The 23,038-nt window shown below is 31.9% G+C and overlaps 4 protein-coding genes across 4 annotated transcripts; 1 reads left to right on the forward strand and 3 right to left on the reverse strand.

Moving 5' to 3' along the window:
- Positions 1-3,225: 3,225 nt before the first annotated feature.
- Positions 3,226-6,489, reverse strand: LOC143195747 (uncharacterized). The gene is made up of 7 exons (XM_076403184.1): positions 6,402-6,489; positions 6,093-6,252; positions 5,825-6,044; positions 5,486-5,768; positions 5,249-5,434; positions 3,514-3,831; positions 3,226-3,458 (listed from the first exon to the last, which is right to left on the reverse strand). Exons 2-7 carry the CDS (start codon positions 6,224-6,226, stop codon positions 3,352-3,354), a joined length of 1,248 nt encoding a protein of 415 aa, XP_076259299.1. The 5' UTR covers positions 6,227-6,252; positions 6,402-6,489; the 3' UTR covers positions 3,226-3,351.
- A 533-nt stretch (positions 6,490-7,022) lies between these two features.
- Positions 7,023-8,967, forward strand: r-l (rudimentary-like). Its single transcript, XM_076402960.1, has 5 exons — positions 7,023-7,382; positions 7,440-7,713; positions 7,768-7,992; positions 8,051-8,452; positions 8,513-8,967. The coding sequence occupies exons 1-5, from the start codon at positions 7,236-7,238 to the stop codon at positions 8,890-8,892; spliced, it is 1,428 nt and encodes a 475-aa protein (XP_076259075.1). The 5' UTR covers positions 7,023-7,235; the 3' UTR covers positions 8,893-8,967.
- eIF3d1 (eukaryotic translation initiation factor 3 subunit d1) lies at positions 8,894-11,222 on the reverse strand. Its single transcript, XM_076402946.1, has 8 exons — positions 10,901-11,222; positions 10,583-10,842; positions 10,307-10,528; positions 9,956-10,255; positions 9,767-9,898; positions 9,467-9,708; positions 9,280-9,405; positions 8,894-9,225 (listed from the first exon to the last, which is right to left on the reverse strand). Exons 1-8 carry the CDS (start codon positions 11,100-11,102, stop codon positions 9,036-9,038), a joined length of 1,674 nt encoding a protein of 557 aa, XP_076259061.1. The 5' UTR covers positions 11,103-11,222; the 3' UTR covers positions 8,894-9,035.
- Positions 11,223-13,521: 2,299 nt separating this feature from the next.
- Positions 13,522-19,877, reverse strand: Sans (SAM_USH1G_HARP domain-containing protein Sans). The gene is made up of 7 exons (XM_076403172.1): positions 19,508-19,877; positions 18,266-18,409; positions 14,865-15,144; positions 14,523-14,807; positions 14,163-14,470; positions 13,990-14,108; positions 13,522-13,936 (listed from the first exon to the last, which is right to left on the reverse strand). The coding sequence occupies exons 1-7, from the start codon at positions 19,528-19,530 to the stop codon at positions 13,683-13,685; spliced, it is 1,413 nt and encodes a 470-aa protein (XP_076259287.1). The 5' UTR covers positions 19,531-19,877; the 3' UTR covers positions 13,522-13,682.
- Between the last annotated feature and the right edge of the window lie 3,161 nt (positions 19,878-23,038).

Raw genomic sequence — 23,038 nt, forward strand, 5'->3', positions numbered from 1 at the left:
GTATATAGTCTTTTCATACTTATAGAATTATATTCAGTATTTTGACAAGTGAAAATATAAAAAAATAGTACGTAAGTTTTATCGACAATAATAATTTGATAGTTTTCAACATGAAACATACCTGAAGTTTATTAATTAATTTATAACTGCGGCACCTGTAAACAATCAATTCAGAAGAAATTATTTCATAAACTAAACTGACATTGACAGATAAAAAATACTCTATTGTACAATATTTATAGTTACATTTTTCTATTCTGAAATAAAATGCAATTATTACAAGGGTCAAGTATAAAAATCAATTAAAGGCTACAGTAGTTTTCTCTTTATTTTTCAAGTTACACAAAAGCATATAATAGGAAAAGCCCTGAAAATTCAAAATTAAATGATAAAAATCGAATACATACTAAATGATTTCACTTAATCAAGACCCCCTCTTGTATACATAAAAAATCAAAAAATAACATAATAACAAAAGAAAAACAAACAACAGGAACATAAAATAACAAAATCGTTACATGTCCGGGTAAAAGTTTTACTGATACAAGATTCTTTTTTTACATTTAGACCACATCCATAACGACTATCAGAAAAATATAAAATTGTATACGCCTTAAAAGCTTCCCATACATTCTCTGAACGAAAGCTAATCATCTACACCTAAATATATTATTGGCAGACTTTCGAATTGCTTCATTTCTTTTTAGCTTCAATAAAGTTTTCTTGAGATTCTTTTAATAATTATTTTTAGAAATATTTTAGGTATTGCATTTTTTTTTATTTTCGTATATCTATGTCCCTACATAACTAAATAGGAAGTATTTGTACTCGTGTCATTTGTTTACAAAAATAAATATTAAAAGGAATACATCAGTCAGAACGTTTCGTCGACATTTTATTCTGACAAATTGTGTGACTGTGACAAATTATATCACTACTGGAAAGTTTGGGAGCTGTCTGATATATAAAAAAATTTCAATATATTCAGGTATTGCTCTTAAACTTTCAGCTATTGCGTATCACGGGAACATAATTTACAGATTTAAATTCTTGGACTTTCAAGTAGTTTGTATTACTTTGTTATAAATAAATTCAAAATTTAATCAAATTTTGTTCGATGGGATATATAAAATGCCTAAATAGGTATAATTAAGTCTAAGACTTTGGATTAAAGGTTTTGGATAAATTATCAATACATAAGAATACTGATGATATTATGTGCATAATGAAGTTAAGATATTGAAAATAAGTCATGCTCTTAAGGGTCAAAATGTTAGAAGCATTGTCCATTGAATTTTTAACCAAAAAAAGCTGATGCAAAAATATTCTCTATATTATTGGCACTTATCTCAAAAGACAGCTGAAATGGAGGAAAACCTTGCACTGAACGTTTGAATGAGAGAGAAACTAAATCTATATCTAAACCGAAAAAAAATATCACAAGCTGATTTGTTGTAAAAATATTTGTACTGCGTTTTTTCTCTCAAAATAAAAGTTTAAGTAAAACAATTCCACGTCGAAAGCATTTCACAGAGTACCAACTAGATTTTTATCACATTGTAAAAGTGAGGTAGTCTCCATAAAGTTTTAAAGTGATTTTTGTGGGTCTACATTCTTAGATAAACTATTTCTCTCTGCGGTTCGACCATGTACTCTGCTTATGCCGTTATTAAATCCGTAAAATGAGAAATTCCACTGTCTAATACACTAATCGAATATCACCGAAAGTTTTTGTGTCCTTAGCCGAAAAAGACATTTTATGCCTAATTTTTTTCGTATATACAACCAGTACCTATTTGTCTTTTTAAATCACAGCCCAAATTTTACACTTTTTATATGCCTCCATTCTAAATAATTTTGGAGCTATTAAACAGTAGAATTTTGAAACTTCCTTTCATATAATATTAACCACTTAATATGTTTCCAATGGAGAAATACAGATTCTTCTATGCTATTACTTTTACCATGAATTAAAATCTGAAATTTATCACAACATGAGAGAATTTTTTTAATCAACATATAGTTATTAGAGTTGCCAACCGTATTTTATAAATTCAATACATTTTTACACAAAAAATAAAGTATGCGAAAATATATTATTCTCAATCATCATTGAGGTGCCTGAAACATCCGCGTAGTTAAGTTCTGAATTAATTATAATAAAAAACCTAAGATGTATATAAGAAAGCTAAGTGACTAGCAGAATCAGGAATTTATCTGCACTTTCCAAGCCCCATGGTAAATATATTTAAAAAAATCACATATCTGAAAGGTTTAAAGCCCAATGATATAGATATAGATAGCCCAAATGATAAAAACCACATTAGCAAACATTTGGAAATGGCAAATACAAAGGCCATTACAAGATAAATTACTAATGACAGAGAATTTTAAAAATGTTTTCATGCATATCGAATTTTCAAGAATCAGATTTATTCTCTATTCGGTATTCATTAAGAGAGTATTTTTGGTAATTAGTTTGAAATGACGAGAAGTACATTTGAAAAAATCCATATATATTCTTTTTTTCCAAATACTGAAACCTATATGGACATACGGAGTTCAATTATGGGGATGTTCTGCAAAGAGTAACATAAATAAAATACAAATTTTTCAGAACAAAGTGCTGAGAGGTATTGTGGGCGCACCCAAATACTATAGGACTGATTACCTACATCGAGACCTTCAGATACCCACAATCAGTCAAGAAATCAAGAGAATTGCAAGGGGGCATGAGGAAAGACTCCATTCTCATGAGAATACTGAAGTATTGCAGCTTTTGGATACCACCAGAACAGGATACATACTCTAAAGAATTAAACAATCTGCTCTTGTGTAGTGTTGTGTTGAGGTGCATATAATAAAAAATACAGCAGTGACATGTATAAACATTATTTCACCAGAGACTAAGATAGGGCACATGGGTCCTCCTACTTCTATACCTAGATTTAAGTTATCATAAAGACAAATTGTAGATTAGTTGGAAATGACTAATAACAATGTAATAATAAAATAATTTATTCCTATTCCCTAATATGATAAGTTATTTTGCTCAAAAAAAAATTGGCAACCCTACTCTGAACCCATATTTTGGCATAGAACAAAAATATACTCACCAAGATATACGATTTTTGCTTGGAACTTCATAGTTAAACATTAAATTATCATAGATAGCACTAAGAAAAAATAATGGATAGTGTAATAGCATGAAGAAATCTATAGTCTCCTCATATATATAATACTACAGCAATTGTAATCTCTGATAATAATTGCTTTTGAAACGTTTAAATGTTATCACGCCAAATTAAGTCAATTCTCCGCTGTACATTACTACGAAATTGTCTAAATGGACTAGGATGTAATATGAACACCGGTTCCCTGCTGAGACAATTCCGCTTTCACTCTCCTGGCGATGTGAGACCTGGTATGCTTCCTTAAATGATCCTTACGATAGAATCCTACGATTAGCAGGAATCAGTGGGTCGTAAATTAGATGAATTTTTGATTGCATACCTTTACCACATTCGCTACAGACGTGTCGCTTCTCACCGGAATGGATAACGAAGTGCAATGTCAGTTGTTCCTTTCTTTTGAACGCCTTGAGACATACCGAACAAACGAAAGGCCTCTCTGGGTTGTGGCTCTGTTTGTGTCTGGTTAAATGGTCTTTGCGCTTGAGGGCTGCCCCGCATATGTCACACACGAATCTTCTCTCCATGTTGTGGCCCATCATGTGTTGCTCTAGAAGGTCGCGTTCCGGTAAAGCCATGTGACACTCCGGGCAACAGTACAGGGTTGATCCATCCAAAGCCGTCGACAGACGAATTTCTCCTGAAATGGTGAGTTATACTTTAGTGTACAGTAAAAGGCCTTTATGGAATTATACCGGTCAATTATTCAAAAATTTACTCTATTCCGAGTAGCAGAATCAGAAACTTATCTGCACTTTACAACCCCCATGGTAAATTTCTTTAAAAAATCACAGATCTGAAAGGTTTTTAGACATAAATGATGAAAACCACATTAGCAAACGTATAAAGTTTAACACTTTATGAAATAATACGAGACAACTTATAAAAGAAATTACCGTATTCCGAGATTCAAAATAAATAAAATCATTAAGCTCATTAATCTTTCGTAAAAGTCCATTCAGATTTGTCAAGGCAAATGCTAAATATTTAGTGCTCGTGTTAATGCTTTTGCTTGCTTGGAATCTAATAAAGCAGTATCTGCAGATAAAATTTATTTTATTTTATTATCTTATTAAAAAATATTTAATTTTCATCATTTTCGATAATCAAAACAAGAATTTCTTCTTTTTAACGATTTTCTACGTTAAAAATGCATTTATCTATATCATATTCTTTTTAATTACTAAATAAAATGCATCTTTGGGTTATATTCATATCTGAATCGCATTCCTTGGTGTCCAGTATGGTTTTGAAGGTGTTTCTAATACAATAGAGCTTCAAAATCATGGTTATCCCTTGGTAAATAAGCCATCGTGTTATTACCTTTATACTTGGATGCATAGTTTCAAAGAGCAATGCTAAAACCAGTCATAAAAATTCTTATTTTTACGCTAAAACACTGATATGTTGCTCACCACCAGCAACTCTTTGGATACTCTTTCGAGTATCTTACTGTATCAATATCCGCAAATGCTAGGTAATGCCAACTATTTTAAATACACGTCCATTAAATTACATTCTTTATAAAAACGGTCTTGACAGAAGACATTACCACTCAAGGAAAGCCAATGCGTTAATAAATGATGCCGAATCTTTTAAAACATTAACCAGTTCCGCTATAAAGAAATGTTTATCGTATGATACAGGAATAAAATTATATATATTATATTATTATATTATTTTTTCTATAGATCGCAATTTAAATCGACAGTTGCTTATTATTATTCTTGATTGTCTTTTATTGCGTTAGAAATATATCATGTTAATCTCATACTTTAACATTTTTAAGTACTATAATAAATATTAAATCTAAGTTTTTATAAAACCAGATAAACACTAATATAGATTTGAAAACATGTCTGATATTTGTCTCCCAATAAAATGATAGGTCGCAGGTCACTAGTTAAAATTATTGTACTGTAGGCCTATTATTACTAAAAAAATACATTAAATTATATTATAAAATATATCTTTTATAATAGGTTCTATAAGAGTACAGATTGATATCTAAAGTATTTATATATGGATTTGTTTCTATGTGGTGTAAATATTTTTACCTGGTTTAGGTTTGGGCTTCTTTTCTTTTTCGGGCTTTTTTTTCTTTTTCTTCTTGGTAGTTCCCGGATTCGACTGTAGATGTGCAGTGTTTATGGTGGTTAAATTAGAAAGAGTACTAACACTATTTGTACTTATGGTACTGTTGCCGGTGTTGCCTATATTTAAAGGATTAATATTTATGGCACCTGCAAGCAAAAAGTCAGTCAAATATGAAACATCGGGCATTGGAAACAAACCATTGTTGAGTAAATTCAAACCACCTTCATTGCTACCTTGTAGAGCTATAGGTTGACTTATCGTGTCCTTCTTTAAGGTTTCCGCCGAATACTTAAGGAATTCGTGCAGGCTAAGTGGTAGGGTCGAGGTTGGTAATTGGGATAAGTAATCGGCCACGGTCGAACTTGATGCCGTTAGACTCTGCCAGGCGTTAGATAACACTGCCGTAGAACTAGACGAATGGTGATTGTTGTTCTGGATTATTTGGTGCGGATGTTTTAAACTTAATTCGTGTTCTTTTTTCTGACCCGTCAAAATAATTCCTTTAGCACTGGCAGTATTGTTATTAGCTTACTTACCTTGTGGAGATCACTACCTGGACCTAGTTTGTCCGGTTGGGTCCTGTTTTGAAATAGTTCGAAGCCCTGCTGTTCGAAACCTTGCCGTCTTACGGAATTTTGCTGAGAGTAGACATTCTGAGAGTTGAGGTAGTTTCCGTTATTCTTGGTAGAATTCGGGACCAGTTGTTGGGGAGCATGATGATGCTGAGTGAACGTTGGAATGCCATTTGCTGTATATCTAACATTAAATGATTACAAGTTGGTTGTCCTATTTCGTACCGTTTACCTGTTATTGCATATAAGATCGTCTTGGGGGTTAGGGAAAGGTGACGAAGATACATCTTGAGTTAGTTTAGCAGCGAACTGATGTATACCGGGTATGGATGATGAAAAGTGGCTCCCAAACGGTGAAAAATTCATTGTTACTTTTATTATATTGTCTGAACCTATTCGATTTGAAATCAAAAGTTTTTATTATTTCAATTAATTAACTGTAATATTTTTTTGGAGTTACAAAATACTATTTGAAAATATTTATTTCTGCTTTCAACTATATATAGACCCAAAACTATAACGTATTAAAACCTTTACGTACCATTATAAACTGTAATATTTAGCCTTAGCGGCTTATATCAAAAATAATGTCCTCGTGGGGCAGCCATTTAACATGCTTTCTGACCGAGTGTCGGCTTATTGCGCAGGAGATAAAAGCGAAAGGGTTGCAAGGGGGTAAAAAATAATCTATAATTTGCGCCCTTTCAAATTTTCGCGCCAACCCATATTCCTTGTTATAAAATTTAATTATACTCTTAAAAATTAGTCTTGACTAGATATAAACAGTGTTAACAATAATCTAATTATTTAAAAACATCTACTTATTTTAAATAGTATAGCTTGTAACAGAAATATAAATATAATTTAAGACAATAACAGGTATATTCTGGTATATATAATTTAGTTAAATATATAGTAATTTAAATAATATTTGCATTCCGTCTAATTAAAAGTATACTAATAAGCCTATTCGAATTATACAAAATTATCCAGCGTTGCCAAGTTGCATAAATGTAATTATTGAATACTCATGCTCATTACGAACTGTATTGTTTTAATGTCTTGTTATTTTATTGCATAGTAAAGTGTTCATAATTAATTTCCATTTTTTCCCCTAAATAGAAATATTACTTAAAACAGAATTATTGGCAACAATGACTCTAATGTGTAAAAGATATTTTTTATTGTACTAAATTGTTAGACAAAGAGAGATGTACTTGTTTAAATATTTATTTAGTATTAAATAACGTGCATATTACTTTCATAGCTCTCTTCTAAAGCGGGGCTTGACGCTGTGAACGTTCTGGCTGTGTGTTTGTTTTTTCTCATAAAAGCAACACGTGTTTTTGACTGTTTTGTTTTGACTTGTTAAAGAATGGCTAGCGATAAAAAGTTAAAATCATTTGCCATCGATTTATTTCGAATCAATGCTGTTAAATTTGGAGAATTTAAAACTAAAGTAGGTCTCATGACACCAGTTTATTGTGACCTGAGAGTTATTGTTAGTTATCCAGAGTTAATGGTAAGTTTCTTGTGTTTATTTGTAATTTAAATTTGTCAGTTTGATTTTAATATATAGCAAACGTTAGCCGATCTTTTGTTGGAAAAAATAAAAGATAAAAAAAATGTTGATATATTGTGTGGTGTTCCATATACTGCTTTACCAATAGCGACAGCTCTTTCACTAAAGACTGGTCTTCCAATGGTTATGAGAAGGAAGGAAGCAAAAGATTATGGAACAAAGAAACTGATTGAGGGTGTTTTTAAAGATGGAGATAGATGTCTTATTGTAGAAGACGTAGTGACTTCTGGTAGTAGTATTCTGGAAACAGTTAAAGACTTGGTAAATGAAGGTAATTTTTATGAGATCAAATTACTTAGTTATATTGTAAAATTATACATTACAGGTTTGAAATGTAAAGATGCCATTGTACTCTTAAATCGAGAACAGGGGGGTTCAAAAATACTTGAGAATAATGGTATCACCATGCATGCTTTATTGACACTAACAGAATTAATTCAATATTTGGTAGAAGAAAAATGCATTGATACAGCTATGCAGCAGAAAGTTAAAAAGTACCTTGCTGAAACACAAGTTACTGAGTCTGTGTTAAACAAAGCTCCTGCTATAAGTAAACTATTTTTCTAGATCCTTTTTTTTCCTATCTTTTAAACATGCATATTTTATAGATAGATTTAAAATGCCCTTTTTGGACAGATCAAAGTTGGCCAAAAATCCAGTTTCTATAAAATTATTTGGAATTATGTCTTCCAAACAAACTACTCTTTGTCTGGCAGCTGATCTTACAGATTCAACTAAGATTTTGAATTTAGCCGAACAAGTTGGACCCTACATATGTGCTCTGAAAACACATATTGATATTGTTGAGGATTTCCATCCCAATTTAATCCAACCTTTAAAGGATATTGCAAAAAGACATAATTTTGTATTGTTTGAAGATAGAAAGTTTGCTGATATTGGAAATACTGTAGAAATGCAATACAGCAAAGGTATATATCAAATATCATCATGGGCTAGTTTGGTAACAGCTCATTCTTTAACGGGAAAAGGTGTTTTGGATGCTATAAAAGGTGTGTTGCGGTAAAAATCATTTTATTTTAAATACTTTTTTTATCACTAATTTTGTTTAGGAGCTCCTGGTAATGAGGAAAGAGGAGTGTTTTTACTAGCAGAAACAAGTGCTGCAGGAAGCTTAATAAACGACACATATACCAAGGCAACTCTTAAGTTAACAGCTGATTATCCTGATTTAGTATCAGGAATTGTTTGCCAAAATCCTCTGTTTTCAGACAGTCCAGGGTTAATCCAATTGACACCTGGTGTTAAGCTGGAATCAAAGGGGGATAACTTAGGTCAGCAGTACAATACCCCTGATTATGTTGTTATTGAAAAAGGAGCAGATATTGCGGTGGTGGGGAGGGGAATAACTGAAGCTGCAGACCCAGTAACCGCCGCCAAATTGTATAGGGATGTTTTATGGAAAGCATATGAGAAGAGAATTGAAAATTAGATTTTTTATTTCAATAGAAATTTTATTCTGTGATGAATGTTAAATTGTTCAAATAAACATTCTTTTATACATAAATTGAAATTTTTGTTTCAAGTATATTTATAATGCTTATAAGACCTGCATTCAATATGAAATATTTTATTTTACTGTTTATATAGGTATAAGGCCTGGAAAGCTCCTGATTCTTGAGGTGTGTCATCATCACTCTCTGTCTCTCCATCTGATTCGAAAGTGTTATCAGGAATGTCATAAAGACGAATCATAGGCTTGTTGGGGTCCTTCATGATGAGATACTTTCCATCCTTCTGTTTCATGACAATGTCAATAATACACCTACAAATATTGATTTAAAAAAATATCGCCTAAAAATTAGGTTTAAATTAATACCTTAAAACGCCCCACGCATTATCCATGTTCAAATTGATTTGAGTTGCAAATTCAGCAGGTTTGTACTGTTGAGTGCCCAGAATAACATGCTTACTGCTATCCCTTACGTGAGAACGGCTAACATAACTGTAAATATACCATTTAAATTTTCTGATTTTACTCTCAATATTAATTTATTTCAATTTACCCAAACTTAATTTGATCACTTCCTGCCAGCAAAGCTTGTACAGTCCATTTTGCCAATTTGCATGCATTGTTTCTAAGTTCATTGGCTAGGACAGCACCTCTTTGAATATCAAGTTTCTGGCGCCACTCAACTCCATTGGCTAGTTTAGAATCCCATTCATTTAAAGCCTTAATAGTTAAGAATTGCAATTCCCCACTAGGAGACTGAACAACAGCATCATGTTCACATCTTGCAACTAAAACCTGCAAATATGCAATAATAAGGTGAAATTGGTGATAACTAAATATAATGAAAACTTACAATGCCACCTCCAAGATCCCATTTTCTGTATCTATAAGCAACACTAGCCACTTCACCTTCTTCTTCTTCAGAAATAAATGGATTAGCTTCAGTAAACTTATAGCGAGGCTCATTGCTACCAGTTTTTAAGACCTGAAAATAACATCTAATATTCTCATATTATCTATATTTTAATTAGAGTAAGTATACCTGCTGACTGAAATTATGATTAATAAAAGTTGCTTCTAATGCCAAGTTCCTTGGTGAGTTCAAAGAATTGCCATCATCTTGTGGTGGTTCAACAGATGTTTCATTAACAGTTAAAAGATCAAATTCTGTGTTATCTCTTTTATCAAAAAACAGCTTATCACCAATCTTCTCAATTACAATATCCCAAGAGTAATTGGATCTAGTGCAACACATAATGGTAGCCAAAATAGCATCAGTGGCATAAACATTTCCCTCAGTTTTGGATAACTTACGAATTACTGGATCATCAGTGGTAGTTACCTAAAATAATGCTTTTTTAAATAATTTAAAAGTTAAGATTAAATAACTTACGGTATGGAATATGCGATTGACACTCTGTAATGCCTTCTCATTTTTCACATTTACACGATCATATGACTTGTCATAATATTCAAGCTCACCACAGCATAGAATATCATCACCTTCCTTGATTCCTGGAAGAGACAGTTTACCAAGCCTTGGAAAGTCCATTTCTTCAATAGTAGTCCAGTCAGGTTTGACAGTAACAGATGCATCTCTAATTTTAATTTGGGGCTATAATAAAGTATCATTTAAATGAATACAGAAAATATAATGAATAATACATACTCTTCCTTGCCACTTTCTCACTTGGCTCTTCTTATATGTATCTCTTGCTTTAAGACCTTTACCTAAAGATTGCATAGAACCACCTTGTGCATTATTCCTTCCACCACGACCTCTAAGATTTCTTTGATTAGCCTTAAAACGACCACGTTGGTATGGTGGCTTTTGAACGCGAGTTGTATCAACCAAATGAAATGTACTCTCGTCCTCATCATGTATATAGGCATAATGGCTTCCTGAACCAAACTGAGAAGCATATTTATCTTAAAATAAAAATATTGTATTACTGAATGCAAATCAACGAATATAATTATATCATACTAGCATATTTCTTATCCTGAAAAGTGGCACCGGTCCAATCACTGATTTTTCCTAGACGATCCCCTTTGCTAAATGGCTGATAAGGCATATCTTTGAACTGATCCGGTAGTTCGCATGGCCCCCATCCCGTAGGATTATCTTGAATAATGGGAGCCGCAAAATGAGGCAATTCACCACTGGATTGTGTGTCAGTCATAGTCATTTGAAACAAAATGTAATATTTAATTCACAATATGGGGAATATTTACGGCAACACGATCTGCCAAATCGTTGACAGCAATAGTAATGACGTTGACATTTAACGGAAACGGAACTCGTGTTTCTTCTTTAGAATAAAATTGATCATGGCTTCAATATGTAATAGCCATAATAGTAATAATTGTCTAATTATAAATAAAGTAATAATTGTAGAAATATTAGTGGTGATTCCAGTCTGGAGTTAACTTAGGAGAAAAATATCTCTATATTGGACATAACAGATAACCCCGCAAAAATATACATACTTCTTTTTAACAATACCGCTTTTTTGCAACAACCCTAATTTTTTAAGCAAAAAGTTTTCAAAAAAGCGAGAGAAATGTTCGATATAGAGACTTCGATATTATAAAAATTCGATATCTCGGTATCAAAATTTCTTTTATAGATATTTCTTTTTAAATATACTGATATTTTTTTATCAGCCAGAAAATATATCGTAAAATATCTATGAACAATAATATTGATATATCAGCTCAAAAAAGTATCGGTATTTTTTAAACATTGAAAAAAATATCGAAATTTTAATAAATGTATGTGTAATAAATAAATGTTTGTAATTAAGTACCAAAATTTAAATTTAAAGAGTTTTAAAGTTTATTAAGAATATCGATATTTTTAAAAATATTTTAAAATTATTGGCCAAAAAAATTATTATATAAAAAGAATATCGATATAATTATGTTTCTTTCTAATAATAACATAAATATAATAAAAATAAATTATTGCATTAAAATATTTATTACAATGGAATAATTAAATAATATATTATATAGTTAAAACACACACAGACACATGCAGTTCAATAAGACATAATATGGATACTTAAGACAAAACCTTTAAAGCCTTTTTGCAAAAGAACGAGTCTGTTTTTATGTTACCTTGGCCATTAGTAAATTAACTCTCCTTTTGGTTACCCTTTTAGATTTTCTGGCTCCTTCTATTTACGTCTAGACCTTTGGAATGTTAATGTTTCTCACTTTCACTCTTTGAATTTTATTATGAAGGAATATTATATTTTATTATATTATCTATATTTTGTTATATTGTCGTTATTTTTGCAGTTGTTATTAAATTAAAATAAAAACTATATGGAGCTATTAGTCCACTTCTTCTTTACGAAAGTTAAAGAACCCTAAAATATTAAATATATATTATATATTATGTAATATATATTATATATATATATATATATACATATATATATATATATATATATATATATATACATATATTATACTTATAAACATATATTATATATACATATATATATATATATATATATATATATATATATATATATATATATATATATATATATATATATATATATATATATATAATTTTGTATATACCCCGCTTGTTATAACAATTGTCTATTTTGGTGCCAAATTTGTAGAAAAAAGAAATGGCACATTGTCGTTTTACTTATGTTAGTATTTAAAAATAAATCTCCTAAATATGCATTGCTATGAAATAGAAATTAATATATGCATTCGTTTTTTTTTACTATCGAGTGTTACTAGTTTTTTCAGCTATCGACTGTTTTGATTCGATACTTCTCAACACTACTATTCTCATTCAACTACTTTTGTGATAACATCGAAAGTTTTCAGATTAGGGTTGTCGACATCTAAAAAAAATTCGATACTTCGCTATTTTAATGAATATCGATATTTAAAAAAAGTATTTATCGGAGAAACAAAAATGATATTTTTTTTGTAGCAGCAACGGAAAATATGGATATTTTACAAAAAATATATGGTTATTCAAAAAAAATACACAAAAATACAACTCATAATTATCGATGTTTTTCAGCATAAATGTGCCATTACATTCGATAGTTCCAGTTGCCATTTAATCACAAAACTTTGTCAATCTCTATTTTGTGCATTTATTATTGTTCCCATGACAAAGTAGAGCGATTTTCTAAGTTATATAGTTTACGTTATAAAATATAAAGTATTATTTTGTGGTTTATATACGCTAAAAATGGATCAATCAAATTTACATTTTCGGCATTCATTACTTTTTCTGTATGATATGAAGAAATCCGCTGCAGAGGCTCATGAAACACTTGTGGAAGCTTATGGTGATGCTGCCCCATCATATGCGAGTTGTCGAGTTTGGTTTCAAAGGTTTAAAAGTGGTGATTTTGATATAGATGATATGGAACGTTCTGGGCTGCCAGAAAAATTTGATGATAATGAACAAGAATCATTAATTGGTGTAAATTTAAGTGTTAAACATAAGAGATTAGCGGATGAGCTAGGAATTGATAATAAAGTTGTGAAAAATAAGAGAAAGAAGAGGAAAAATTCCAAAAAAAAGCAGGATTCTGAGGTGACACAAGATTGAAACGATAATTTAACAGAGACAAACAGAATGTATTCAGCTTATCCAAACATTTTGAAACAAACTTGTAGATAGTAATTAAGTTGAAATATAAATAAGAATTACAACTATTTTTTATTGTAATTTCTGTTTTGTGATACATTAAAATAAATTAAAACCATTTTGTGTATGTTCATAACATACTATCTGTTACTTCTCCAGGGTTTTCAAAAGCTGTTCTTCTCTCATTGATAGCATTTACCAATTTTCTGTAAGGCCCTAAAGGCAAGTTTAAACTTTTCAGGTCATTTTCAGTCAGTATTAGTAAGGTCTCTAGATCTATTTTTTGCTCAACAAATCTAGAAAGATACTCTCCTAGTCCGAATGCTGTTAAGAATCTTTCTAATGGTGCATTTGGATTATCATCCTCTTCACTGGACTCTGACTCTAAAGATTGTCAATTGAATTGGTTGATTTAGACAAATTAACATACAGTATACCTGATAATTCATCATCTGTGATAATTCTCTGGCCATAACTTTCACCAGACCCAATTGAACTTTCCTCTGGTCTATTTGGGGTACTTTGATAAAAACCACTGAAGGAACTTAGACTCTTTCTGAGAAGGAACGAAATATCAATAAAAGAATTAATAATAAATTATAGTTTTTACCTAATGACTATACTGCCCATTCCTGGTCTTATGAATATACCAGAAGGTTCATGTAATGGTTTATCAGCATTATTTTGCATTTCGGCTAAGAAATCTGGCTGAGATACGCTTCTAGTAAGTGTGTTATTCGATGGTGGCGTTGATGTTTTCTCAACTTGTTCAGCTTCGTTAAATATTCCGTCAAGTCTGCCTCTTCTGTGAGGCTCAAAAGCTGAACGTTGAAGGGTTCCGCCGTACATGACTTCAGAATCTCTTCGAATTCCACTAAGTTTTGATATCGACGCTTTGCCATTTTGTAAAGTTGTCACCTAAAATAAATATAATTGGTGTGTTTCTACAGATTTATCTAATTTAATTTACTTTGAAATCATCGTCGTCATTCTGCCCCAAACGATTGCTGTTTTTATTAGCGAGAATTTTCCGCTGAACCGTGCCCATAGTTTTGGATCCTTTTACTGTTCCACCCATTACCAGGTTACTAAAAGTATTTCGTCTCTCCGGGGGCAAATTTGACAGATTGGACATAGAGCCACTTTTAATTCGTGCTTTAATAGTATTGATCATGGAAGGTCTATAATCTTTGGTTTGCCTCCTTTCTAGTTTTTCCTGCATATGTTCAGATTTGGCTTTTCTTTTATTATATTCCTATTTATAAAGAAAACATTAAATTAGACTGAAAAGGCATGGGTATTCAACGTTTACCTTAATGCGTTTTTTGGCGTTCTCTTTAGCTTTCTCCTTCATGGCTTTTACCTTTTTCTTATCGCTGGCTTCCATTTTAGCTGTGACCCCATCTAGGAACCTTAAAATATCATCTCTGCCGTTGATGCCGGCTAGTTCTTGAGCAGTTCTGCCGTCTATGTCTGTGTTGTAGATGTTTGCTCCGAAATTGACCAAAAATGTTACTATTCTCATATGACCTTGAGCTGATGCTAAATGAAGTGCTGTATTGCCGAAGAGATCAGCTTTATCTGGATCACCCCTGAAATCGACAAAAAGATCAATATTTTATAATTAATTTCCTGTCTATTGTTATATTAGTAGTGAGCTATTAAATTTGTCTATTTTATTGTTGTTTAAATCTAGAGTTGCTATTTAAGTACTAGTAGTTGTTATAATTCGTCAAAATAGAGTGCGTATCCTTCGCCAAATTATAGTAATGCTAATTATAGAAAGCTTGTATAAATATATTTTAATCAAAGTATTGTTCGTCGTTAACTACGACTTTTCCCGCATCTTCTAGGTCGTTGGATTAATATTCTGCTTTGAAAAAACACTGGATTCTTTGAAGCGATTCAAGAGTCATCCTAATTTTGATTCTCCATGAGAAGAATATACTTTTTGTATCGATTTTTTTTCATGATGCATATATAGTGCATGCAGAAGTCTGTAGTGTCGAGTTATTTTTCTATATGATGGCCAATGTGTTGACCAGTAAATATATGTTGCAGGTTTTCTGTCTTGAATGCTTTGACTAATTCTCCGCCTTTTGATGTTATCTGTCTTGTTAAGGAAAGCTATGAAATGAGCTTCTATACTTATATTGGTTGCTTGTACGTGGTCTTTATTAAATTTTTCTCTTTCATAATGCTTCATATCTTAATGAATGACTTTATAGTCGGAACTCGATATGCTTTATTATCTGGGTGTTTTGCAGATTTTTGATACAGCTTATATTTTGGAATTTGTATATAGTACTTATCGCCGAAATGTGAGTCGAAAACTATCATTATATCAATATTTTGTTCAACTCTAAATAATATTAGTTTCCTGCCATGTTGTTTGGAGGCTATTGGTATTCCAGACGACGATTTTATACTTTTAGCCATTAAGATGACGACGGTGATGAGTAGATGTAGCATAGTACTAATTTTTTCCGTTAGTTCATTCATCGTTTTGTCCAGTTTATTGATGTTGTTAGTTGGTTCTATAAATGCAGGTGTTTGAACCTTTTCTGAGTGGTTCTTGTCAACCATTTGTGCATATATATGAATGTATTGCATTGCATACATTTATGGTTGAAAGAGCTTATTGGCTAGTACCCAATCCTGGATTTTGCTGGGTGATCGTTCATTGGGTTCAGGTTGTAGTTCGCCTTTATGTTATTTTGTAGATTTTTAATACTAAATATTGTATTATTATATTCCTTTGTTTTGAAGTCAACATAAAACATTGACAATGATTTTCTTGCTGTGCGATGCTTAATATTGTGACTATTTACTGCATCATGTCCTTGTTCAGCTAGGATTGCCTTAATGGTATTAAAGTCGGTGGCGTGGTGTAATCATTTTAGCAAAAATTTAAGTCTTTTTAGATTCTAGTCTGAAAGTGTGGTATTGCGTGTTTCTCTTATCTGATTTTTTTTTATCAGAGAAAAGAGCTCAGCTTCGAATATTTGTATTTTTCTTGGTTCAAAACCAAATGTTTCAAGATTATAGATATTTGTGATGGATTTTAATAGATCATGGATATATTCTTGTACCTTATAGACAGTTATAAGTGGTGGCTTGGCCTTATATTGGTCTTAATTTCTTCGGATATACTACTAAAATTACTTTTAATTTCTATCAGTGTCTGTAACCAATAGTCGCTGATACTGGACTGTTTTCACATAATCTGTTCTTAGGTGTCTGGCTTCTCAGGTGTTTTTTGTTTAAGACTATAGTTCTATTTTGTTTAAGCAATGTGTATTGTATTATAACCATTATTAGTTAATACATCGGATGTGGTAGGGCTTTCCATTGAAGCTTTTACACACATTTACACACACACACACACACACACAGACACATATCTAACGAACATTTATATTTAATATTTGACGCAAATGTATTAATTTCAATTATAACAAGCCCTTATGATCATTTAATTCGGTTTGAAAAATTCCGATAATTTGTTTCACTTAAGACGCCGTTAAAAACAATCGGTTCTGTTAAAACCAAATAAGAGGAGAATAAAAAAAACAAGGATAATATAAAATAACTAAAACCTGAAATACTTTTGAAATATGCCATTTTCTACATTATGACGGTGTAAATCAGATGAATACATAAGATTATATAAAAAAAACATCGCATAATGTTATATCATTTACTAATAAATCTTAGCTAATCCACTTGTCTTAATCCACAAATCTCTTTGCGACAGTACATAATCAAAACCAAACCAAAAATCACTAAAAATAAAATTAAACATATGTAGGCGAATATATAATATATAACAACGAACTATATATAATCTAATCGTTTAGAGAATACTATGCGCATAAAGTTAATAAAAACTATGCGTTTTGACATCCAATTATATAAATTTTGGCTATAATAAAAAATAGTAGAATACTAAATATTTGTTCATTTAATATTTAATATATTATTCAAACGGCAAATAATAAATAATAAACTATAAACTAAACGGGACAATTGTATTGACAATTGTAACACCGTATAACTTTAACGTGTTACAAAAACATGAATTTTAAACATGGACGTTTTTTTATCTAGAGCATTCTCGCTAGAAAGGAATTCTAGTTAATTTGGAAAGTGGAATAAATCTTGATATTTAATTTAAATAAGACTTCGCTACTTTGAAATACTTTGAAATAGTCTTAATAAATTGGAATATGTTGAATCTTACGTTGAACAATGAAATTATTTGGATAATGAATCATTAACAAATAGAATTATGAAAAATCTTAAAATAAAAAATTGCCGGCTTGGTGGTGCAGAGGTAAAGGCAACAGGACGGTCCTCCTACTGTTGCGATAGCCGCGGGTTCGAATACTGCTGGGGCATGGTCGTAAATTTATGGTTGTGATTGTTTAATATTTGTGATTGAGGTGTAAAATCCGACGAGGAAAATGATCCCAGTCACGCCAGTCGGTAGGCTTAATGCCGAGAACCGTGATTCGGAGCCCACGTTAAACTGTAGGTACACGGGTAAAAGGAGACTTTAAAATATGTAAAAAATTGAATGCAATATGATTCATGACAGATGCTGTAGCGCTATCTATTGAAGTAAGTATATCAATATTTTAAAATTCCTTAGATTTCCAAGTAAATACTTATAACTTTTTATTTTTTTTATTAATTAAGTGAAATACTTGCCCCCTTCCACATAATAGTCTCAGGGCTTCTAAATTTCCATGAAATGCGGCATACAAGGTAGGGGTCATCCCTTGTTCATCTCTGCTGTTGCAGTCTCTGCTTGTAGCTTCTTTGAGAGTTTCCAACACACCATCCTTAGCAGCTCTATAAAATATCCATATTAATAAAATACAATAAAATAATATACGATAATATTATATATAAATTCAATTTCCCCGATATCTTAAATTGACATCACCACATCACAGTTTTTTTATTATTAGACATTGTGTCTAAAATTAAGATGAACTTAGGTAAGCATCTCTTAATATATATCCATAATTATAACTGTTAACACCATTATTATTTATACACATTTTTTATTTTAATAATATAACTAATAATTTTTTAATAATAACTAATAATTGACAGACAAGCTTTATTAATGATTGGTTCTTTAGATGTAATTATAATATTATGGTATTATTAAAAAATGAACACGTTATTCAAAAATTTTACTCTTATATGCCAATCAGAATATCATTTAAAGTCACTCATTGTCAATGAGGAGATCATTTTAGTTCACTTGTAATTGATAATTGACAAAATTAAATATTTTATGGTCTAAAATTTAACCAGAGTAGATTAATATGATAATATTACTTTTTGGCGTTTAGGAATATTTTTATTATATACTCTTACATTTTTAAATTTGATAGATATATAAGGTTAATTTAATATTTATATGGTAATATTGGATTGTAGCAACGCAAAATGCAATTTAACTAAAAAACATGCCGCTATACCAATAACTTTTAAATCATATGTTTTTGTTATAAATATTTTAATTGTGATTATAAATATTACAAGTTATTCTTTATGTGTTTAAACAATTTATTTTCGAATAATTATGTGAATATTGTACCTTTGAGACAATAGCGATTAAATCATCAATTAAATGTCAGGTTTACATCGACAAAACAAACAGAAATCTTTTTATCAAAATCGTATGAATGGATTAGCAGAAGTTGATTCAAGTGCGATTGTGGGTATAGATAAAATAACACAAAACATGATTCGTAACCCTTTGAAAATAGCTCTATATATCCATGACAAAAAACCGGAGATAGGCCTATATGAATTTTAAAATAATGCTGTGGTGAATGAATATGGAAAGAAATTGAATTCATATCGATAAATAACAGATGCTATCAATCGATATTATTCTGCGATAATCTCTAATTTTTATGCAATCTTACGTACTTGTGAAATCTATCTGTTGACATTGCACTTCTGCAACACTTTGCAACAAGTCACTGGAAAATTTAACAAAACAAATGAACACGCGCAATTGTCAATGAATGTTATCGTATAAAACGCATGAAAAATTTAATTTGATCTATAACGATATCTACGATTGTATTCACGTATTAAAGATAAATTTTTATCGATACTTTAAACACTACAGGTAAAAGCGCTCTCTTAGCATCATCACGATCTCTCAGTCCGGTTAAACAATTAAAAAGTTCGCGTCGACAATTTTCGTTAGAACCCGTAACCGGTGTCGAGTACCATGGTTCAGCGACTCGCCCAACGGTACTTACAACATATGTTGGGTTGAATATATGTACTATATATTTTTTGTTTCTTTTTAATACAATTATTTGGTTGTCTAGGACCGTTTCTATATAGTTTACGGTGACCTCTCTTTATAACCATTCAAACTGACACGATTGTATTATTGGTTATCTAACAATGAATATATATGAAAAATTAAGTAAAATTGTTTAGTGGACTTATATAAAAAATATTTTAATAGTTTTTTAATTATTGGTTCGAAATATATATTCCTGATTGTATAAGAAAATTCACTTACTCTATTAATGATAACATTTACATTGTGATATTTTATCGTATTATGGGTGGCCTATACTACTAACAGAAATCTATTTCTAAAACCATTATTTCGTCCTAAGGTTACACAGTTGGTGTACAGATGACACTACCAGACACATTATTTTATACCTAATTTTAATAAAAATTAAGGCAATGAAACTGACTTTACATAATGTTGTATTTTAAGACGAAATTATGGCAATGTGTTTTTATTGCAGTTACTTATCAGTTACAATTTATAACTGCTCTATGTGATATAAATATAAATATTTTAGGAGTATAAAATTATTATGTAAATTAGACGTTATTTACAGGGCACCTAATTATTTCGTTGTTTAAATTTATAATTCTAGTTTATAAAAATATTAGATATAATCATTTCGATATTATTCTTAATATATAATTTTTTAATTAATTTTTATTATTTAATTTTTTTTGTTTTGAAACATACTTATTCCATAAACTTTGTTTTGGGCCAGGTTTTAAATTTATCCAATTTATAGAAACTCATTAGAAATTTTAATTACATATAAGGTAGGAGCAACGAAAACTACTATATTATTTTATTTGATAACTGATGAGATGATATGGACACGAAGTACATTGATTTCTACACCACAACCGTGAGGAAATAATCTTCCCTCTTCTATTAAACGTGAAACTTGTATCAAAAATGGTTTATGCAGATTAGCTCGATTCATCCTCGATGCTTCAGAAAAACGGGAGGCGAACAGAGCATGCAAGGGGGTTAGGGAGGCTGTCTTGACCTGGCGAGCGACGAAATGGAACTAATTTCTCGCGGACCAAAGACTGGACTGTCCCCTTTTGTTCTGGCGTGTCTGCAGATGCCTCGTGGGGAACACACACAATGTCATTTCCTCCCCTGAAGTCAGCTGTTACAGGAACTTTTGTTGTCACTGACCAAGAAAAGTCGAGCTCCTCGCAGAGACTTACAAGGCCTAGATGAAATGCCCCCATCCCGCAGAAATCACCAAACTTAAAGCCAATGACACTGTCATCAACGAATCTAACTCCACCAAAAGACCAGTTACCCCAACCTTTCTTCTCAACCATCTCGTGTCTCCAAAGTTTCTACAGACTGTGATCGGCAAACTTCAAACCACAAAATCTCCATTTTTCGACGAAATATCGATTGCCCAATTAAAAAAGCTCTCGCATAAGTACCTCGCAGAATTGCCAAACATCATTAATTCCATAATGAAGCTGCAACATTTCCCGGCGTCATGGAAACACGGACATATAGCGGTTATACCCAAGAAAGGAGTAAAATCATCTCCATCTGATTACAGGCTCATCAGCCTTCTCAGCGCCATTTCGAAGCTTGGCGAGAGGGCAATACTTTACGCTCTCAAATGTTTCACTAAGGTAAACAACATCATTCCTGATGAACAATTCGGCTTTCGCGCTCACCATTCATCCGTCCACCAGACCACCTGTTTGGCTGCACACCATCCATCACGGTATTAGCCAACGTAAAAAGCTTGGAGCAGTCCTCCTGGACCTAACCAAAGTTTTCGACAAGGTCTGGCACGACGGTTTAATCGCAAAATGCGTGCGGTTGGGCTTCCCAGAAGACCTAATCGCTCTCTTCAAGTTCTATCTATCGGACAGATCTTTCCATGCCAAGATCAGGAAAACACTCTCCAGTCGAAAACAAATCGACGCCGGCGTACCTCAAGATTCCCCGCTGGCCTCAGCCTTATTTAACCTCTTTATTTCATATCTGCCGAGAAAATAAAGCCGTTTTACGCTGATGACACTGATTTCTTCACGGCCTCCAGGCTCGAGGTTACCATTCAAGAACATTTACAGAAGCAGCTGAAAACCCAGTCATCATTTTCCATAAGAAGCGTTACGCACTGCGCGTCCCGCAACTTAAGATCGACACCGCAACACGGTTCGGTTGGTATTCCTAAATCTAGAAAGCAATCCAGAATGCTTCCGATATAGCAAACCTGCTATCTTCTCTGATCTGCCCTTCTAGCAGACTTCCCATCTCCATAAAATTCTTATTTTACATGATGTTAATTCTGTCCATACTCCTCTACGGATCTAATGCTTATTTCAAGTTTGTTACACCCAACTAGATGAAACGGCTTCAAGTTTTCCAAAATAAGCTCCTCAGGGGATTATTAAACGCTCCATGGTTTGTCAGAAATAATGAAATTCACAGGGAAACATCAATCATTAAAAGCTCAATCCTTCCACAAACATCAACTCAGCTCAAGTTCTTCTGAAAACGAGCTTGTTCGCGAGCTGGTATGAAAGCACCCAGTCACCTCAAGTTTGCGACTCTGTAGTTAGTTTCACTATCTGTTATTTGGCGGGCCCTCGTGCCTAATAACGGCTGCCCGGTTGGCGGGTACCATATCCCCAAATTTAATGCAGTAGTAGTAGCGACCCACAGGGGTTAACTGTGAGGCGGTTTCGGCTTAGTGCATTGGGAAGTCCAGAGGCAGTCCCACATAATGCTGGTACCGTTATTGTACCGTTTGAAGAACGAAATCGCAGAAAAACGGCCGCTGTTTTTTTTCTTTTGTTACTACCTGTGTACATCATTGTTGATAAGAAGTTGTTGAAATTAAGTTGTTAATTTCCAATCTATATAACATTTGTTCACAATTTCATCTTTTGTCAATGTGTCTAATCCAGTTCATCCAAACTGAAGGTGTTATTAACCATTACTGTGTCCAGCACAAAGAACAATATTTGTTATGACTAATAAAATCTAATCAATTGTTATTGCAACGTTTACCTTTTTCCAGCAACTTTTGTAGTCTTAACACTAGTTTTATTATCATCTTGCTGTGAGTAACCCAATGTCCCATTCTGAAATATCCACCTGTCATCTAAATACACATATTGAAATAATATGTC

The sequence above is a fragment of the Rhynchophorus ferrugineus genome, unplaced genomic scaffold (genome assembly GCF_030347505.1).
Source record: "Rhynchophorus ferrugineus isolate W39M unplaced genomic scaffold, kcgeb_rfMv2 rfM1, whole genome shotgun sequence".
Classification (NCBI taxonomy): Eukaryota; Metazoa; Arthropoda; class Insecta; order Coleoptera; family Curculionidae; genus Rhynchophorus; species Rhynchophorus ferrugineus.

What these genes read in the sequence shown, in the direction of transcription:
- LOC143195747 (XM_076403184.1), bottom strand. Translation starts at nt 6,226, where the DNA reads ATGAATTTTTCACCGTTTGGGAGCCACTTTTCATCATCCATACCCGGT. An exon ending in TTTGAATTTACTCAACAATG is followed by an intron (nt 5,435 to 5,485) that starts GTTTGTTTCCAA and finishes TTTTGCTTGCAG; the next exon opens with GTGCCATAAATATTAATCCT. An exon ending in GAAGCCCAAACCTAAACCAG is followed by an intron (nt 3,832 to 5,248) that starts GTAAAAATATTT and finishes TCACCATTTCAG; the next exon opens with GAGAAATTCGTCTGTCGACG.
- r-l (XM_076402960.1), top strand. Translation starts at nt 7,236, where the DNA reads ATGGCTAGCGATAAAAAGTTAAAATCATTTGCCATCGATTTATTTCGA. An exon ending in TTAGTTATCCAGAGTTAATG is followed by an intron (nt 7,383 to 7,439) that starts GTAAGTTTCTTG and finishes TTTAATATATAG; the next exon opens with CAAACGTTAGCCGATCTTTT. An exon ending in TGTTTTGGATGCTATAAAAG is followed by an intron (nt 8,453 to 8,512) that starts GTGTGTTGCGGT and finishes AATTTTGTTTAG; the next exon opens with GAGCTCCTGGTAATGAGGAA.
- eIF3d1 (XM_076402946.1), bottom strand. Translation starts at nt 11,102, where the DNA reads ATGACTATGACTGACACACAATCCAGTGGTGAATTGCCTCATTTTGCG. An exon ending in TCAATCGCATATTCCATACC is followed by an intron (nt 10,256 to 10,306) that starts GTAAGTTATTTA and finishes GCATTATTTTAG; the next exon opens with GTAACTACCACTGATGATCC. An exon ending in GGGATCTTGGAGGTGGCATT is followed by an intron (nt 9,709 to 9,766) that starts GTAAGTTTTCAT and finishes GCATATTTGCAG; the next exon opens with GTTTTAGTTGCAAGATGTGA.
- Sans (XM_076403172.1), bottom strand. Translation starts at nt 19,530, where the DNA reads ATGTCAACAGATAGATTTCACAA. An exon ending in AGACTATTATGTGGAAGGGG is followed by an intron (nt 15,145 to 18,265) that starts GCAAGTATTTCA and finishes TGTCGATTTCAG; the next exon opens with GGGTGATCCAGATAAAGCTG. An exon ending in ATGACGACGATGATTTCAAA is followed by an intron (nt 14,471 to 14,522) that starts GTAAATTAAATT and finishes TATTTATTTTAG; the next exon opens with GTGACAACTTTACAAAATGG.